The sequence below is a fragment of the Anarrhichthys ocellatus genome, unplaced genomic scaffold (assembly GCF_004355925.1).
Source record: "Anarrhichthys ocellatus isolate YVR2014 unplaced genomic scaffold, GSC_Weel_1.0 scaffold9, whole genome shotgun sequence".
Taxonomy (NCBI): Eukaryota; Metazoa; Chordata; class Actinopteri; order Perciformes; family Anarhichadidae; genus Anarrhichthys; species Anarrhichthys ocellatus.
This window is the reverse complement of record NW_022280039.1, coordinates 10254462-10271846: the sequence shown is the minus strand read 5'-3', so window position 1 is coordinate 10271846 and position 17385 is coordinate 10254462. Positions and strand designations below refer to the sequence as shown.

At 41.7% G+C, this 17385-nt stretch overlaps 2 protein-coding genes across 3 annotated transcripts; one reads left to right on the top strand and one right to left on the bottom strand.

Annotated features, from left to right (window-relative positions):
• Positions 1-4434: 4434 nt before the first annotated feature.
• spring1 (SREBF pathway regulator in golgi 1) lies at positions 4435-7775 on the bottom strand. Of its 2 annotated transcripts, XM_031849606.1 has the most exons (6): positions 7535-7775; positions 6954-7085; positions 6216-6372; positions 5968-6119; positions 5579-5692; positions 4435-4974 (listed from the first exon to the last, which is right to left on the bottom strand). In XM_031849606.1, exons 2-6 carry the CDS (start codon positions 7047-7049, stop codon positions 4891-4893), a joined length of 603 nt encoding a protein of 200 aa, XP_031705466.1. In that variant the 5' UTR covers positions 7050-7085; positions 7535-7775; the 3' UTR covers positions 4435-4890. The 2 variants fall into 2 exon arrangements, with proteins under 2 accessions (XP_031705466.1, XP_031705465.1); XM_031849605.1 differs by having other exon boundaries at positions 6954-7772.
• rnft2 (ring finger protein, transmembrane 2) lies at positions 7692-17374 on the top strand. Its single transcript, XM_031849604.1, has 10 exons — positions 7692-7810; positions 7946-8023; positions 8339-8853; positions 8946-9022; positions 9807-9907; positions 10246-10399; positions 14208-14357; positions 16301-16366; positions 16501-16602; positions 16960-17374. Exons 2-10 carry the CDS (start codon positions 7977-7979, stop codon positions 17092-17094), a joined length of 1347 nt encoding a protein of 448 aa, XP_031705464.1. The 5' UTR covers positions 7692-7810; positions 7946-7976; the 3' UTR covers positions 17095-17374.
• Positions 17375-17385: the final 11 nt, after the last annotated feature.

The following is a 17385-nucleotide window of genomic DNA, read 5'->3' as shown; positions in this document are numbered from 1 at the left end:
ATGCCTTCTATCTATTTAGCTTATACCTGAGCAGGTGGTACGTTCCAGTTCGGTGAGGCCGAGGTAAAGGTAAAAGGCCTCTTACTGACCGTATTTGCAGTTTGACTTGAGGTTGCACATTTTATTTGTTGTTCTTTTTATCTTTTCACCTTGTGTTTTTTTTATTTATTATTTATTTATTTTTTAATTTCAGAGTTTTCTGTTTCATTGATATTTTTCAATTCCACAAAACATATGTTGCCCTTTATATGGGGTGGCAACCCGACAAAGCATTTCATATTTACATGAATTAACCAGAGGGTAAATAAATGTGTTGATGAAGTTGTGCGTGTGTGTAAATATATATACATGCAATTCAGATTCTGCATTGTCCTGTATCAGTTTGCTTTTTGTTTCTTTTGCTTAAAAAGAGCTAACGTTCAAGCAAACCGAATCAAACCAGTAATGTAGAGTCTGACCCATAGTTGTTCAATTTAACTGAGCTGGGTTGACGTCAAAGGATATTGTTGAGTGTGGTTAGCATCACCCCTGCGCACAGGAAGTGTTGCATCAAGGGGATCAGAGAAGGAATTGATCAGACATATGATGTAAATATGCCATCACAGACATATGTGATAAACAGCTGACGTGTGTAAAGAATGTTATTTGTGTTGAACCTGAAATGATGCAAGAAGACATTGTGTTTAGGGTGAAAATAATTGCTTGTACAAAATACAACTTCAACTGTTGTGTGCGGAGCATGCAAGGTGAATAAAAGCCGGTGATAACACGACCTATGTCTTCTCTATAAATCATTTTCCAAACCAAAGCTCTGCCGGATCAGTGACTTAAATTTATTTAATAAATGAATACATTTTTTATCATTACAATGTTTATGGATGTTTTTGCACTGGAAAGTTATTCAGAATACAAAAACACAAGTTTTCATGAGTAAACCTTCGTGACAGTTGAATACAAATCATCTCCATCAGTGACCTGCAGCATTTCCTTAAGTGGAAGTGACAGAAAGGTGTTGACTTGTCAAAAGAACCCAGTCTTGGGTATATGCTGCTTTTACTATTTTTTTTCATCAAAGGATATGGCTTAGATAGAGATAGAGATAGGGGAAATTTATCTTCAGACCTGCTTTCACACGTCAACTTCAAGTGGCTGGCAAGTATGAAAAGAGATTATCATCGCTATAGGAAACAGTCCTTGTCATATTCGAAAACTTGAGCGGAGTCGGAATGAAATACAGAGCAGGTACAGTATGCGTTGGCACAAACTTTCTTCATTCATTAACTAATGTTTGTCTTTCAGAATTACGGGGGTGGATTTAGAATGTCGTTCACTTGCATTTGCAGGATTTCTGACAGTGGCGTGCACCTGGATGGTGATTCTGATTCAAAGCTTGGATGCAGGACCTGCACCACAGAAACATGCTGCTGGTGTTTCATGCAATCTGAAGGAGCTGACGGCCCTCACCAGAAGTCTAGTTGACGAAAGCTTGAAAAGTTTTGTAAGTAACATAATACCTTTGCTTAAACAAAAGTAGCCAATGTCACAATGTATACATATTTTGCATTAAAAAAATATAAGTACGGAAATATTACGGGTAAACAATTTTCAAGTATCAAAAGTACAAGATGTTCAAAATGGTTACAAATCACCCAGTGTCAAAAGAGCATATAGAGTTATCATACTGTTGAAATACTTCAACTGATGCAGTGCAATGCAGGCAGCGTTTTAATGTTGCAGTTGGTGGAGGTGAATTGTTAAATGTTACTTGAAATGTCATAGAGATGCATCTCTTTAACCACCATAACACGGTGGTGCTGTGAACATTTTATTTTGAAAAGTAACTAGTAACTATAGCTGTAAAGATACATGTCAAATAATGAATGAATGAAGTACAACATGGTGTACTTGAGTAAGTGTACAGAGTTACTTTCCTAGACTATTTATGATATAGTTGGCGGAGCTCATTTGAGGGTGTCTGACATATGATATGATATGATCTCCAACAGTTGTCTTTTTGTTAATGACTTTTTTGTTAAGGATTAATGCTATCTATTGAAACCATATCTTTTAATCTACAGACACATTTCTTGAGTGGGTGTGGTGTAGATCCATGCTGAGGCGGATAGTTTAAGAGTTTGGTAGAACATTTGCGATACAGAGAGATTGCAGGCTTTATATTTCATGAGATGATTAACATAAATATTCCAACTAAAGTCACTGTTGGTCTTCTCTTCCAGGACAACGCCAATGGGGAGCACCTGGGCACTTGGTCCCCTGGCTTCCCTGAGCTCAAGGTCCACCAGAACTCTCCTCTCGATGGGCCAAAAGTTCAGTGCAGCCTCCTCTTCATGGCTCAAGGCCTGAAGGAAGTCCTGGAGGACCAGAGGGACAACCTCAATCCCAAAGATGTTTCACTTCACGAGGAGCTCAAGAACACCATCTCTAAGGTCAACATACTCGCAGTGTGTGCGAAGCATATCCTCAGTGGGGAATGCTCCCCGAAGCCCCCCCCACCCAAAATGCCCAAGCATGTGTTTGAGAAGAAGCAGTGGAGTCACACTCTGTTGAAGACAGCCAGGGTCTATCTGGACTGGCTGGAGCGTAAGTCTGGGGTCCAAATTTCCAAGATCAAAGGGAAGAATAAGATAAAACGTAAAGCTTCTGAGGCGACACTTCAGAAGTACTTGGAGGGGAGTGGATACCTCTTGTAATCAGTTTGTAAGGAGGCAAGGTTACAGTTTATGGCAGCTTTTTTTTAAATGGTGAAGGATTTGTTGATGCTTATTTGTAATGCATTTGGCACATTTGAAACAAATGTCTGTCTCACTTTTCATACTATTAAATAAATGGAGGAATATGATGTTATATAATGTATGTTGGTTTTAAAGTATAATCGCTTGAAAATAAGAATCGCTGTGTTTTCGGTACCTTAGAATGAGTCGTTAATAAAAGAGGCGGGTTCTCTTTGCGGAGTCGGCGGCCATGTTTCTACAGTAGCCCAGAACGGACAAACTAAACACTGGCTCTAGAAAGGACCAGTGCTGTTTTCATTTTTTTCATGTCAGCTGCTGTAGTTCTCCTACACAGGAGAAGTTTCAGTTCACCGCTAGATACCGCCAAATCCTACACAATGCACCTTTAGGTAGATAAAATAAATGATAAAGTCACGATTTTAGCTATTTTTCAACTGTTTACAGAAGTAGTATGACATTTTGTAAAGTTGGCATATTTGCTTTCTTGCTGAAAGTTGGATGAGAGGATCAGTGAAGAGCAGAATCAATGTTCGCATCAAACTCTCAGCAAGGTAGCAACATTTTAGTGTTTCCCAAAATGTCAAACTATTCCTTTAAAAAGCTATAAAATAAATGGCTTTGTTCAAATAAACTCAGCAACTGACATTGTTCCCATGTGACCGTAATTAATCAACTTGCCAAAGAGGCAAATTAAAAGGGGCTCTAATACGTTTTCTAATTACGACGGTTTGTTTTCTCGGCCTTCACAATGATTAATTGTTACGCTCTGGCCATCTATCCCTTGTGAACGGGCTACGTTGCCTGAGGTAGAAAGAGAAGCTGATAAGAATCACCTACAGAGAGCCACCGGTTTGGACTCCAATCACTGTATTGCAATTTGTGGACAGATGGACAGAGCACGGTGAGGCAGATAAGTCTGTCAAAGTCCCATCAAAGCAATGCAAGAGGACAAAAACACTGTAACAAAGATTAATGTGGGCCCTGTCCTCCTCAAATTAAGCGATCAATTAATATTCAATTAGAAGTTCCAATGTTTCTTGGTTCTGAATGAGCTTCAAACGCGTCGGATGTAGAATATCATCAGCAAAGGTCCACATATTTTACATAATTGAGAGAATAATTTGATATACTTTCCTACCACTGTTGTGGAGATTCTTAAATGATATTTTTTTATTTCAACACAACACAGCTTTGACTGTACCTTCTATTAATGTAATGCAATTTTTTGGCAAATAAAATGAAAGCTAGATCATACGGTCCTGTTTCCTTTTCTCAAGCACAATAAAGAAACAAAACGCCGGCCCTCGCCAATAAAGCCTATTTTATAGTGGGTAAAACTGCTTAGTGTAGCTGAAACACGTTCAGTTTTAAATGAGACCAATTATCTCAGCGCTGGTGTTTTGTTTCCTTGAGCCTTGGCACTGCCGTGCACTCAATACAAGATGTGGAGCTGTGCGTGCTGCTACTTTCCGTTGTATCTTGCACATTAAACCCACAAGTTTTATCAACACATTTTAAAATACAGAATGTTCAGCATGCTTAAACCACCCTTATTTTGTATAAACTACACACATTATCCAGTGTTGAACTGCTCTTCACCTGTAACGCAACACTTCATAAACTTTTCAAAAGGTATGATCAAATACATTTTAATTGTCACCATTTATAAAATAGAAACCCATTTCATTTCACAGTGACTTTTATTAAATAGTTTCATATGCATGCACTACACACTGAAGTAATGACACATTCTTTGCTGTATTTAATATATAAAAAAAACAAACATGAAACAGCTGTTACCTTCTTCTAAAAATGAAGCCTATTTTATGACATGAACCGGTTTGAGGCGAGTCCTGATGGATGAGCTGCCTGCTACGTAGACCTGATGATCATCACGGATGAATGTATGGAGCGTTCGATGCACTTATGAAGTGTAAATAATCACAGATTTTGTCCATTTTCAGGTTGGTCTTAGACGTCTCCATCTCTTTGCCTCTATAACGCAAAATTGTCCAAGACAGCAGTTCCTTTGCAGAGAGTCTCCTCTCCAAGCACCTTTAGGGGTCCGAACAGGGACGCTTGTATTGACCCGCTGCTGTCAGAACTCTTCCTAAACCCGAGAGGGAAGTCGAAATGCTCACACAGGAAGGAGCTCTGGAGGACTCTCTCCGTAGCAGTACTTTGCTTGAGGGTTTCGGTAGGTGTTCTCATGTTGAACACTCTGCACGAGGAGGAAAAAGAATAAACATGTTATTATATTGAAGTAACTTCTGCTGCTGAATGAACCCATTCAATAGGTTAAAATTGAGCATGAAACTTTTGTCTCCTAAAACAACAGAGCATTTGAATGTTTATGCGTGGTAATAAAATGCGTGGTAACATTCATTCAGCTCCAGAAACCATAAAATGCAGATTTTAGGAATTTGTCTGATGCTCTTATTAACGGCAACTAACAACTTGCAAAAGATACATTCTGAAATGTGTAAACATTTAATATTAGGAAGAGCAAAGATCAAAGCCGGGGCAGAATGAATGTGAACAAATATAATCATATTCATAAAGAGAACAGACAAAATTTGTTGTTGCCATTTTTTTACATGCAGGAAATTGATGACACAATAGCAATGAATCATAGTGAAACATTCATCAAAATGCATCTTCTGTCTAACTTTGACTGACCAAAGAATAGACAGATGAGTATTAGATGAATATCATGCTTTCAAAATTACTACACTAGCGTTTCAGACTGACTCTGTATTCAGGAAGATAGGATTGTGTTCTGTCAGAGTTTGAACGTTTTCACGTTCGCTTATCTCGTAACTCACTTGAGAAGAGGTCCGACACTTGGCCAGGCACAGCTCAAAATGATCCTCCACAGCGGTGAAGAGGTTCTGGAAACCTTCCGCTGCACGATTCAGGAAGCGCTCAAGGAGAAGTTGCTGAGGAAGAGTTCACAGAGAGAGAGAGAGCGTGTGTGTAAAACACACAAGCACAGACTCCAATCTGCTCAACCGGTTCTTTCTTCCCCTCGCGGTCACTGCTGTGTTTAAAAGGCAAACTCAATATTCAACTTTTAAAAGATCTAGCATCTGAATTCTTGCATTTCAGGATTGTTCATTCATATAAAATGCATGCATGCATGCATGTAGACACATTACTTTCTAGATGACAGTAACGCCCCACGACCCTGAACTTCCTTGATGTGACAGATTACCTTATCGGGCTGGAGGCAGCAAGACACGCAATACTCATAGATGCTACAGCAGCCGTTGGCCAGGCAGCTTTTACAAATGTACTGTCTGGAGCTGGGAGCGTTGACGTTACAGCAGCCGTTAACCAGCAAGTCGTTTCTCTCGCAGACGTAACCTGTAAAACATTAACACGGAGGAGAACATGCATTGATTAGAGGAGCTGCCGTGTTATCATCACTGTATGGTGGTGAGTAACGGCTGCACTGCTCACCAAGTTCGTCTGTGAGCAGCGTCTTGCCCTGGATGGAGTTCCTGCACTGAGTGATCTGCCGGCTGCTGTTGCCCAGGTTGAAACGCACTTTCCAGGGGATGCGATGGTCTGAATCTCTAACCTCTAAGAGCGTGCGGTCCCGTATGGTCCGCTCCTCCTGCACAATTCACACAGGGGAAGGCCATGAAATGCTGTCAGAGAAAAAAACTCAACAAAGTTCAGAAGCGGGTCAGACGATATGATGAGATATAAAGTGAGATCAAGAGTGGAGAAATAAAATGATCGGCAATATAATCTAGTAATCTTTTAAGCAAACATGCAGAGAATTTACTAGTTCAATTTTTTTTTGTTATCTGTATGAGTAAACTGAATATATTTGGGTTTTAGATTATTGATTGGGCAAAACAAGTAACCTAAATGTTAGGTTGGGCTGTAAGAAATTGTGACACAATGGTTCAGTAGATAGACCGTCCACATGTTGAATTGTCCTCTGTGTCCTCAAGACACTGAACCCCAAATAGATTGATCTTGCAGTACCATTTATTTGGAGGTATCTCATGTATTAAAGCCATTGCGGACAACATTTTGAGTTAATGAGCAGCACTGCTTTACGGCAATATTGGGTTTGCAGGAATTTTGCATCAAAAACAGACATCCCCGTCAGGTTACTTCTTAGATTTAGTATTAATGTACTGCTGCAGAAGATACTACCATTTAGTGCAGTGTGAGTTTGTGTACCTGTTTGAGCGTGCTGGTGAGAAAGTAGATGAGAGACAGTCCGAAGACAACTCCCAGCACCCAGCGCTTCCTCAGTAACCGCCGTAGCACCATCATAGCATGGCTTTCCAGGGTCGGTCCAACACATCAAACCTCCAGAGGGGGGGGGGGAAGAGTATCAATTCCCCGACTGACGTTATTTGTCAGGACCGTGTAACGACGTGATGACTCGCACAAAAAACTGTAAAAAACGGCTCTGCAAACTGACGTTAACTAGCTTTAACTGACAACTGTGATAAATAACGTTACAGTTAGCATTACCAACAAGACAATAGCTAACCCATGTTGCAGGTTTGAGATGCTGACGGATAACAGATAGCTGTAAATATGAATAAAGCTCTGATAAAAAACAGTTAACTGGTGTGCACGTAAGCTAGTTAACTGTGCTTCATCATAAAAGCCTGCTTTGTTAGCCTGCTAGCTAGCATGTCGTTAGCATTAGCTTTCTCTTTTAGATAAGCTACACAATGATGCCAAGAAACAATATATTATGAGGCAGCCTATTATTTTAAAGAACACAGCTGTGTATCGTCCGACGTTACGTCTAACGAAGAGCCACTGTTGTGTTTATCCAGCGACGTCTTGACATCCACCATCTGCAAAACAAATTTTCCAACACGGATGTGGTGTGGTGGGAAGGAGGACGCGGATTGGTGGATACGAGGACGTCGATGACGCACTACAGGAAGTCTTTAGAGCTGCACTGTCGGAGCATCTTCTCTGCTGCAGCATCAACAACCTAGCTAAACCTGACACTAAAGCTAAACCTGACACTAAATATGCCAAGAACTGCGGGGCAATTCACAGAACTTACTCAGGTAAAGTCGTCTGTAATGTTGTTCAGCTTACTGTCTAACGAATAAAAACGCACTCAAAGGCAGAATAGCTGAGGAAACGAGCATAGCACCGGCCTCTCTCTGTCAGTCAGAATCTGTTGATTTGCATTTTTGCAGGGCTGGACCATGTGGTGGTGAGCGGTATGCCATGCAGAGGAGACACAGCAGCAACACGGATGGCATGCCCTCTGAAAGGTGAGAAGAATAGCTCTCAGGAGCAGCACAAGCCCTTTGTTTGTGCCAAATGTATGTGGACCCCCCCTGTCTACATGCATACATCCTGTCTTTCATTGTCTAGTGATACCATAGATGTCTACCATCTCCCTGCAGTAATCAATTATTTGCCTGTGCTTGGGCCAAACCAATGTTTAATTGCAATATTTCAAAGCCAGATCCATAAAGAACTTGACTCTTCTGCACAACCTCAGAGAGGAATTTTACTATACAGGATATGTAAAATGAAGCATAGCCATTGTTTAGGCTTAAGATGTTTTTTGTATCCTCACTCAGGAGCCGAAGCCAAACTCTGGGATCAGAGAGCAGCCTAGATGAGGGTGGTGTGTTTGACTGCCTGAAGCCCGACTCTCCCGCTTCACCCCAGCAGATCTTCTCCGGCCTGGTGGGCGTCCCCTCCAGCTCTGTCTCCTCTGCCCAATTCCAGGCAGCCGGCTTAGTCCTGGGCTCTCCCCCTGAAGTTTTTATCCAGATGACTGCATCGTCCAGAGAAGAAGGAGGCCCCCACCGCACAGAGGGTGGACCCTTTCTCCCTCGGCCGCCTCCGCACCACCATCACCACCACCACCACTTCCACCACCAGGCCCTGCAGCACAGGACTTCCTCTCTGCTCCAGCAGGCCGCTACGGCGGGCGGCTCAGAGAGGCACAGCTCCAGGGAGGAGGCCCAGGAAGACCCGTCCACCCCGGCCCCAGCCCTGTCTGAGCTGAAGGCAGTAGTCACATGGCTGCAGAGAGGCTTCCCCTTCATCCTCATTCTGCTGGCTAAAGTCTGCTTCCAGCATAAGCTAGGTAGTGCTGCTAACGGTGTCAGATAATACGCTACTTGCATCACAGAGTCATAAGGTGTGGTTTAGTGATGATGTTGCACTTCTCTCCTGCAGGTATTGCTGTGTGTGTGGGCATGGCCAGCACATTCGCCTATGCCAATTCCACGTTTAGGCACCAAGTGTCATTACGGGTAAAACATCTCATCTTTTCAAATGTTAGTTTAAATACTGAGACATGCATAGTCTGAGATCAAAGTCAGGCTAAGCACATGCCGATATTAAAGGATAAGGCTGGTGTTATTTCATATGTTTATACCGCTGCCCCGACAACAATGTTTTTGGGTTGTTCGTCCGTCCATTGTTGTAATATCTTAAGAAAGCAGAAAAGGACTTTCTTTAAATTTCGCACAAAAGTCCACTTCCACTCAAGGGTGAACTGATTAGAATCTGGTGGTCGAAGGTGACGATCAGTAGTCTGTGTAATTCTCGTGAATACGATATCTCAGGAACACCTTGAGTTTTTGTTTTTTTGTCTTTTTTTTAAGTGGCTCGTAGGTGTAGTTTCCCTTTTAGTAAAGGCAGAGTATCCTTCTAAAACAGGGCACTTTGGTTTTTATCAAACATTACTCAAACAGGAGTTGATAGTGCACTTGTTGGGGACTATTTTCAGCCATGGATGAATGCACATTGGGTGCTCTAGTGAGTATTTACAGCAGTGGGATGGTGTACATTGGATTGACTCAAGATAAACTACAGTAACTAAATTACAAAAAATGCAACCAAAAACTGAAGTGAAAAATGCAACGCCCCAGAGCGTTCTTAGCAAATACACGAGAGCGCGTACACACAAGCTCACTGTTAGACGGACTAATAACGCACCGCAATGTAATAAGAATGTGTGACATTATTGCAAGTGTTGATTTACAATTTTATATTTAAAGAAATGTATTGTGTGTTTCTCTTCTATGTTGCCAGGCGGAACGTTCTGTATTTGTTGCTCTTTGGATCATCGGGTTCCTTGCAGGGAATATAGTGTATCTCTACTACACGTTCAGTCAAGAGGAGCTGCAGAACAGGTAGTGTACACGCAGGTATTTAACAGTAGCTTTGTGTTTTTTTTCTACGCCTGCCAGCTTATGTTTTAGATTTTTTTTGATACGTTTTATGTTTTCCCATTCTTCTTGTGTTGTGTAAGCCATTTCATTTTGACTTCCATTTCCTTTAGGGAACGTTCCTGTTCTTGTCTGGTCTTGTCCTGTGAGTATTTTGTGTTTATTTCATGTTTTGGTTTCCAGAGCGTTTTCTTGAGTTATGTTAAACATTTGCCTTTCTGTTGCTTGTCATTCTTCCATCCTGTGTGAAACCACCAGACCTCCCATTAACAACTCATCTACCTGTTTTCTTTTTTTTCTAGCCTCATATTTGCCAGGCCCAACCTCAACAGCTTTGACTTCTTCGATCTGATCTGGGCTGTGGGCATCACCGACTTTGTCCTTAAGTACTTCACCATCGGCCTGAAATGCTTTGTCCTCTTCTTGCCCAAGATTCTCCTGGCCTTCAAATCCAGGGTAAGACATCCACATTGATTTTTCTGACCCTTAGATCTACAGAAAATGTGAATTATTCTTACATCTTCTTCATGGGACACAGTTTACATTATATCCATAAGTCATTACTAGAAACTTTAACTGTAAATTTGCAGTTATAATGGCATTTTGAAGTGCTGAAGTTAGTCTTTTTTTGAGTTGTTCAACCAAAAAACCAAAACAAATGATCTGGCCCCTCTAATGAGAGGATTTGAGACTTTCCTTTATTTTCTATCAGAATTTCTGTTGTAGGTTGTAACAGTCTGACAAGACACAACCGTGTGCTCTGTAAACATGTAGCAAGTATTTTCTGCCATTTTATAGACATTTTAAAGATAATTTTTATTATTTATTTCTTAATTGCAGCCCTCATTATGTGCATTTGACATTTGCTTAAACTGCAATAAATGCTTGCAGCTTTTTGCCCTATAACCACTTTATGGCAAACCTTTTGTGCATTTGATCAGTTGACAGCAAACAAAGGCCCAAATGAAGAATTAGGCTAACTTTTAACCTTAAGGTTTTGAATTCTTCGACTTCTTGCAAAAGCCATAACAGCATAAGAGCATGTAGCATGTAGGAGTGTATTTGTCCTTTTAAACACATTAGTGAGCATATAGACCAACCAAGCAAACCTTGTATGACGCACTTAAAAGGCATCTAATCTGAGTGTCAATGTATAGACTGCCATATTCATGTTTAGCTTATCCATAACACGGTACAAACAATGATTGAGTTACAGGAAGTTCACTGACAAAGTTGAGGAACTTGGTAGACAATATTAAAAAAGAAATCAGCTAAACTATGATGCAATACTCCGCTGAGTGTAGAAAGTGCTGAAGGGTCACAGTGTGAAACTGCTTTGTATTCATAAGGTCTGTGTGCGTGGTTAGTCTGGCCTGAGGCAACTGACTATGACTGCACACACACACACACACAGATAGACTCTGATTTTCATACAGGTGCAGCTCATATTCCGCGTGCGTGTGTTTGTGTGTTGGATAGAGGGGAGGAGGGGAGTAGAGGGGAGTATTAGGATTACATTTTCCACTGATAAACAGACCTACAGGCCTATCAGAACCACGACAGCCAGCAACTGAGCTCATTTGCCCTCGAGGGGATTGCACGGGTGAGGTCATCCCTCCCTGGAGCTGGACCATTACCTGTACCCTACAAACACACACACACACAGATATACTACACACACGTACATCATTTTACAGCTTTAAGGGACACATGTTGAGGATCTTAGCGAATCCCAGATTGTATCATCACTAGGACTGTGACGGCCGAACAGTCCCGTCTATTCTGAACTCCATAAAGTCACATAATCAGCCCGTCTGCTTCGTTACTGCAGAACAAACGCGGATGCACTAATGATCCGACATAATCACCAGCGTCAGCGCATACAGAAGTTCCATGACGAGGAAGGGCTCGTGTCTTCCTGCTTGTGCATGAATCTTATTCATTGTGTGCTGCTGTGAGTGTTTTCCTTCTTGTTTACGAGGTGTCTCTGAGTCTCCTGCTTCCTAAATTTGGTGGTCGTAACATCGATCTGTGGTTTATTTTTTGCTCTGTTGGTGCTGCTCCACTTGTCTGCTCTGTTTGCCTCGAGCAAGATTTAATGTTGAAGACTTTCTGCGGCTGTTCAACAGGAGCATGAGTCACAAGTTAAGTAGGGCGAGTAACTATTGTTTCTTTTAGACTGATGAATTATGTTAATATTATTATTGATATTAATTGACTTCATTGTTCATACAGGTCTTAAAGTAAAATATGACCATTACTCCAAAGGTTTAAGGTGACGTCTTAAAGCCCACATATCTAATTGTTTAAAAACAATATAAAACACAGAGAACAGAGAAGCAGCAATGTGTGGCACTTTTGCTTGATAACCTACTGAATTGATTCATTTTATTATTAAAGTCAAATTTCATTCAAACATTATCATATTTTATTGATTTGTTTGGAATACATAGAGGAATAACTTCGTGCAGGGTGGAGAAAAGGACAAAGTCACAATGGGTACCAACTGAAACCCCAAAACTTTAAAGTAACCTGTGGAGTTTTTGAAACCTAGCAGTGCCATGTTACAATGATTTTACTTGTGTGTGTCCCCACCAACATCGTGCTGTTGATTTCACTGATCAGCAGTCGGTGGCTGTAAAGCAGCAACACACGTAGCAGTGTGAAAACAAAGACGGCAAAGAAAAAGAAGATTATAACCACATTTTAAGCCCCACCCACTTACCCGCAGATTTAATAGATAGCAATGTAGTTATAACGGCCTCGTAGATTAGAAAGTAAAGTTATGTGTCTGTTTCTGTGTGTAGTTATGGAGTGGATAAAGAGATCAGACGATGTAATATAACCAGAAAGGAGGAAACCACTCGAACAAGGCCTGCAGTGGAGCTTACTCAAACTCCTTGGCTTCTGTCCAAACTTAAGATTTGACAGTTTGTGCGTGGGCGCGATGGGCACTGTGGGATACGAGGCTGAGGGGACAATAAGGAAGATGAATTAGCCACTAGCAGAGGCCTTCCTCCCCGACCAACCTGGCTGCTTGTGGCTCTTTACCCACAGTCATCAATCTTTGTCAGTGAACATCCAGGAAGTCATTATGCAAGCTGGGATGCCACAGGGGCCATTAGGGAATCAAGTTTGCCTCCATTTTGGTCCCCTCTGTTTTTAACCGTACCCAATTCACTTAATGCACTTTGTAGCAGTCAGAAGTTCAATTTGTTCTTCGTGATTATTTAGGGAAGGGGTCCTTTTTTAAAGGCAGCTAGCAAGCCCCCGTAGGGCTGGGTTTAATGTGGGCATTGGGTAGCAGGTGGAAGGAGCCGCTGCCAGTTTCCCTTGCAGTGTGGGGAAATTGCCTGTACTGCTGTGAAACTGCGGCGCTCTGGACAGCAGCCATGTTTGGGCTGGAGGCCTGCTGTTTTAAGCTTTTAATACCGCACTGCTCTTGACTAGATAGAAGAGTGCCTCGAAGCTGTTCAGCTCTTTTCCGCTTTTTGGACAGTAAAAGAGTGGATCAAAGGAAGAATACATATTGTCTCGATTTTAGTATTTTTTCATTCAGTCAAACTTTGGTTAAGCCTTAAAAAGGTCGCCTTTGTTTTTGATGGTTTTTTTCAAAGGCACTGCCAGTTTAAAAAGAAAAATATTAGGTGGGCACATTCCCAGTCCCTGCCATCTACTGGACCATCGTCTGCATATAAGAAGTGGACCTCATCACCGTGATGTCACCTATTGGTTTGTGGACTACGGGTTTGAAGCCTCGACTTGCAACCAGAAGTGACATGAGAGGTTGGAGCTACAATCGAACTCTGAATAAGACATTTTTAGGAGACCAAAAAAATGACAATTTACCTTTTTGTGAACTAAAAACACACTGAAAAAGGTTAAAGTTCTAAGATGAAAACATGAACAACTCCCAAACCGGACATCGCCGTGGTAGCGACCCGTCAATCACAAGGTAGCCCCGCCCTAAAGCTTACCCTGCTTTATTGTCTATTTACTCTAAATGGGACCATAATTTACTCCATGAAGAATTCTTGAAACTAGCGATTGAGACCATACATGCGTTTACAATGTTTACTGAGGTAATAAATCAAGTGAGAAGTAGTGTCATTTTCTCACAGACTTCTATACAATCAGACTTCTTCTAGCAGGCGTCGCCCCTCCAATGCAAGTTGAATGCACTTCAAAAAAAAAAAGTTGGATAGAAGCACCAAGAGAGGCCTCCTCTACTGTTCTACTTTCTAATTTGTGTGTGTTTATCTAGGGTAAGTTCTACCTGCTGATAGAGGAGCTGAGCCAGCTGTTTCGGGCCCTGGTGCCCATCCAGCTGTGGTACAAGTACATCATGGGAGACGACCCGTCCAACAGCTACTTCCTGGGAGCCACACTCATCATCATCTACAGCCTCTGCAAGGTAATCTGTGCCCGGTAGCAAAGCATCTAGCAAAGATCAATATAGTGTTCCAACTTATATAAATTAAATATAGACTGCACACAATTCAATTCCTGCATCAGAATTAATTAATAAGACGTTCAAGGGCCGACAACAGATGGAGGACAAACTCCTGTGAAGAAAAGAGCTCAGCATAGAAAAATAGAAGCAAGTGAAGCTGCCTAAAATATGAATATTGCTACTTAAATACTAAAACCCCTTGAGCACTTTTCTAGAGCTTACATTAGGAAAAGTATAATCAAAATCATGATAATATTGTTACTCTTAGAGACTTACTGGAGCTCAGGTCTATAGTGATGGTGGTGGAAGACAAGAGGTCATAAAGGCTGCAACAAACATGTATTTTCATTATCGATTAATAGGCTGATTATTTTCTCGATTAAAATTTTTGCGTTCTCCCAGTTTGGGAGTATGAATATTTTCAGGAAGTCTCATAGCAATACTATTGATGATGGATCTATGATTCATACAATAAGACGTATGTGATATGTTGTGTGCACAGTAAACGTTTCGGCTCTGGGGTGGTACTAGAGTAGAGTTCATCGGGTATTAAAAAGGAAAAGGGTTCCTCCTCTAGGGGAGGAGGAATTAGATGAGCCTCTGATTTTTAGCCACGCTAGAAGTGAGGCTGTAGAACTGGCAGCGTCAGTTAGACGGGCGGGCGGTCGGTCCACCACTTTGGTCCAGACTGCGTACATGTAAGACAAATGTTGTAGTGATGGAGTATAACTGAAGGGGGTCATCAGGAACATTTTTGATTCATCTGTTGGGGACCCACAAAGTGAATGGGGATCCAGAGAAAAGAGGGAAATGACTTGAGAGGGAGGCTTGATGAAAAGTTAGCTCACCAAAATGATTAGAAATCATCTTCAATGTTATTCTTCCCCTGGATTGGAAAGATATTTGGGCCTGGATTTTAAAACTGAAAGAGAAACCTTAGGTCGCAGCAAGGCCAGTCACTGAGCAGAGGTATAAGGGAACTTAAAAAGACTTTCGGAGAAAGAGATCTTTAGAGCCATGCGTCAGCTTCCAGTCTGTCACAACATCGCAATGAGACAGTAAAACTAGTTGTTGCATGAATGAAACGGCAAATGACGGCGTGATGAATTGTTTGAGGTTGTCACCGTCATGTGTTCCGTAGAGTGTGTTGACAATTATAGTCGAGACTTCTTTTAATACACCAGTGACTCAGCGGATGTAGCTGTTGATGATGGGCTTGTTCAGCTGAACTGGGTGGAGTGTGTGTGTGTGTGTGTGTGTGTGTGTGTGCGCGTGTGTGTGTGCGTGCGTGCGTGCATGCTGAGGTGCAGCACTCTGGTGGTTTCCAAGATCAGGCAATGTTAGCAGTGTGTCAATATTAGAGTATGCCGATGTGCATTAGTGGTTGATTCACCGTTGTCATGCTGTTTGTGTCACACAGGATAACGGTAAGATAAAGTTTAGAGAAAAATGTTAAAATGCATAACCAGTAGAAGCAGAGTATCGCTTTATGTTGAATAAAATCCTAGAGATTTGAGATGTTACTTTGCTGAGTTGCTCTGGAGAAAGTGCTAACTTGTTCAGGTCAGTGCAGTTCAAAGTGCTTCACAGATGACAGACGAGCCGAGACTGAACAAGTGTGGCTGCTGACACCAACAGAAAAGACGAAAGCAATTCAGCAATTAAACAATTTCAGACCATTGGACGCGAGACAATAAAATGATCAAAATGTAATAAAATATAATTAAAAGCTATGATCACGGTAATAGTAGTAAAACAGTGAAATACAAATTAGATCAATAAAACAATTACAATTATTCAACTTAAATACAATGCAATAAGTGAATAATATGATTAAAAATAGGAGGGCTTCTGGGCAGTTGTTGTTTATAAAAATCTGATCGTGCTTCTTTATTGTTTTGCAGTCCTTTGACATCTGTGGACGAGTGTCTGCCATCCGCAAGGCCTTGGTCATGCTCTGCAGCGCTCAGGTGAGATTCAAACAATTTTTATCCTTTTCACATATCAGTAAACACACAGAGATATGCTCAACTTTGTGTTTTTTGCTTTGAGATTTAAATAAATCTAGGAGAGTTTAAATTTCCCTCTTTTCTGTCTCATCCAGAGTTATGGAGTGAGGGCAGGCGGTCAGCAGTGCAGCGAGGCGGGCGATGTCTGTGCCATTTGTCAGGCGGATTTCAGAGACCCCATCGCCCTTCTCTGTCAGGTAAGGACTCTGTGAAGTAGTCGGAGACTGCTGAACCTCTGACCACAGCCAGCATCACCCATGGGTGAGGTTGGGTATGGACAGAAGTGTGCTAAGTTGCAGCTGGAACAATTCAGTGTCAATGGAGAAAGGTGAGAAGTTAATCCACCAGAAGTTCATAAAAACAGATGCTTTCAGCTGGTTTTAAGTTGCTCTTTAGATATAAATAGGAAAGAAAATGACCATTTAAACAGTGTTGCAGTCTGTAGATAACAACACGCAGGGCTGTAATGAGATTTAAAGAGATGTATTTATTTAGAGACATATGTTAGCTGTAAGAAATAAGAAATGTTGCGTGTGCATTCTGTTCCTCTGCAGCACGTGTTCTGCGAGGAGTGCCTGTGCTTGTGGTTCGACCGGGAGAGAACGTGTCCGCTGTGTCGCTCCACCGTCATTGAGACCCTGCGATGCTGGAAGGACGGCACCACCTCGGCTCACTTCCAGATCTACTGAGCTCCGAACACGCATCATGTGCCCCCTGGGAAGACGGGATTGTGCTGTATTGCGAGTTAGACAATGGTGTGTCATCTTTCGCTGTTTATCTTAGTGCGGTAACTCTTTAAATCAGGGTAAGCATAGTAACACACAATATATAGGGGGACTTTAATTTTAGAATAATTTGTAAAGACCAGGGGGTCTCATTTATAAAACACTGTGCAGGATCTCCATTATATGTTTGCGTACGTTCAAAGGAGGAAATGCACGTATTCCAAAAAATTATCTTGGGGGGGGGGGGGGGGGGGG

What these genes read in the sequence shown, in the direction of transcription:
- spring1 (XM_031849606.1), bottom strand. Translation starts at nt 7,049, where the DNA reads ATGATGGTGCTACGGCGGTTACTGAGGAAGCGCTGGGTGCTGGGAGTT. An exon ending in TCACCAGCACGCTCAAACAG is followed by an intron (nt 6,373 to 6,953) that starts GTACACAAACTC and finishes TGAATTGTGCAG; the next exon opens with GAGGAGCGGACCATACGGGA. An exon ending in GCTGCCTCCAGCCCGATAAG is followed by an intron (nt 5,693 to 5,967) that starts GTAATCTGTCAC and finishes ACTCTTCCTCAG; the next exon opens with CAACTTCTCCTTGAGCGCTT.
- rnft2 (XM_031849604.1), top strand. Translation starts at nt 7,977, where the DNA reads ATGCAGAGGAGACACAGCAGCAACACGGATGGCATGCCCTCTGAAAG. An exon ending in GATGGCATGCCCTCTGAAAG is followed by an intron (nt 8,024 to 8,338) that starts GTGAGAAGAATA and finishes ATCCTCACTCAG; the next exon opens with GAGCCGAAGCCAAACTCTGG. An exon ending in CTGCTTCCAGCATAAGCTAG is followed by an intron (nt 8,854 to 8,945) that starts GTAGTGCTGCTA and finishes TCTCTCCTGCAG; the next exon opens with GTATTGCTGTGTGTGTGGGC.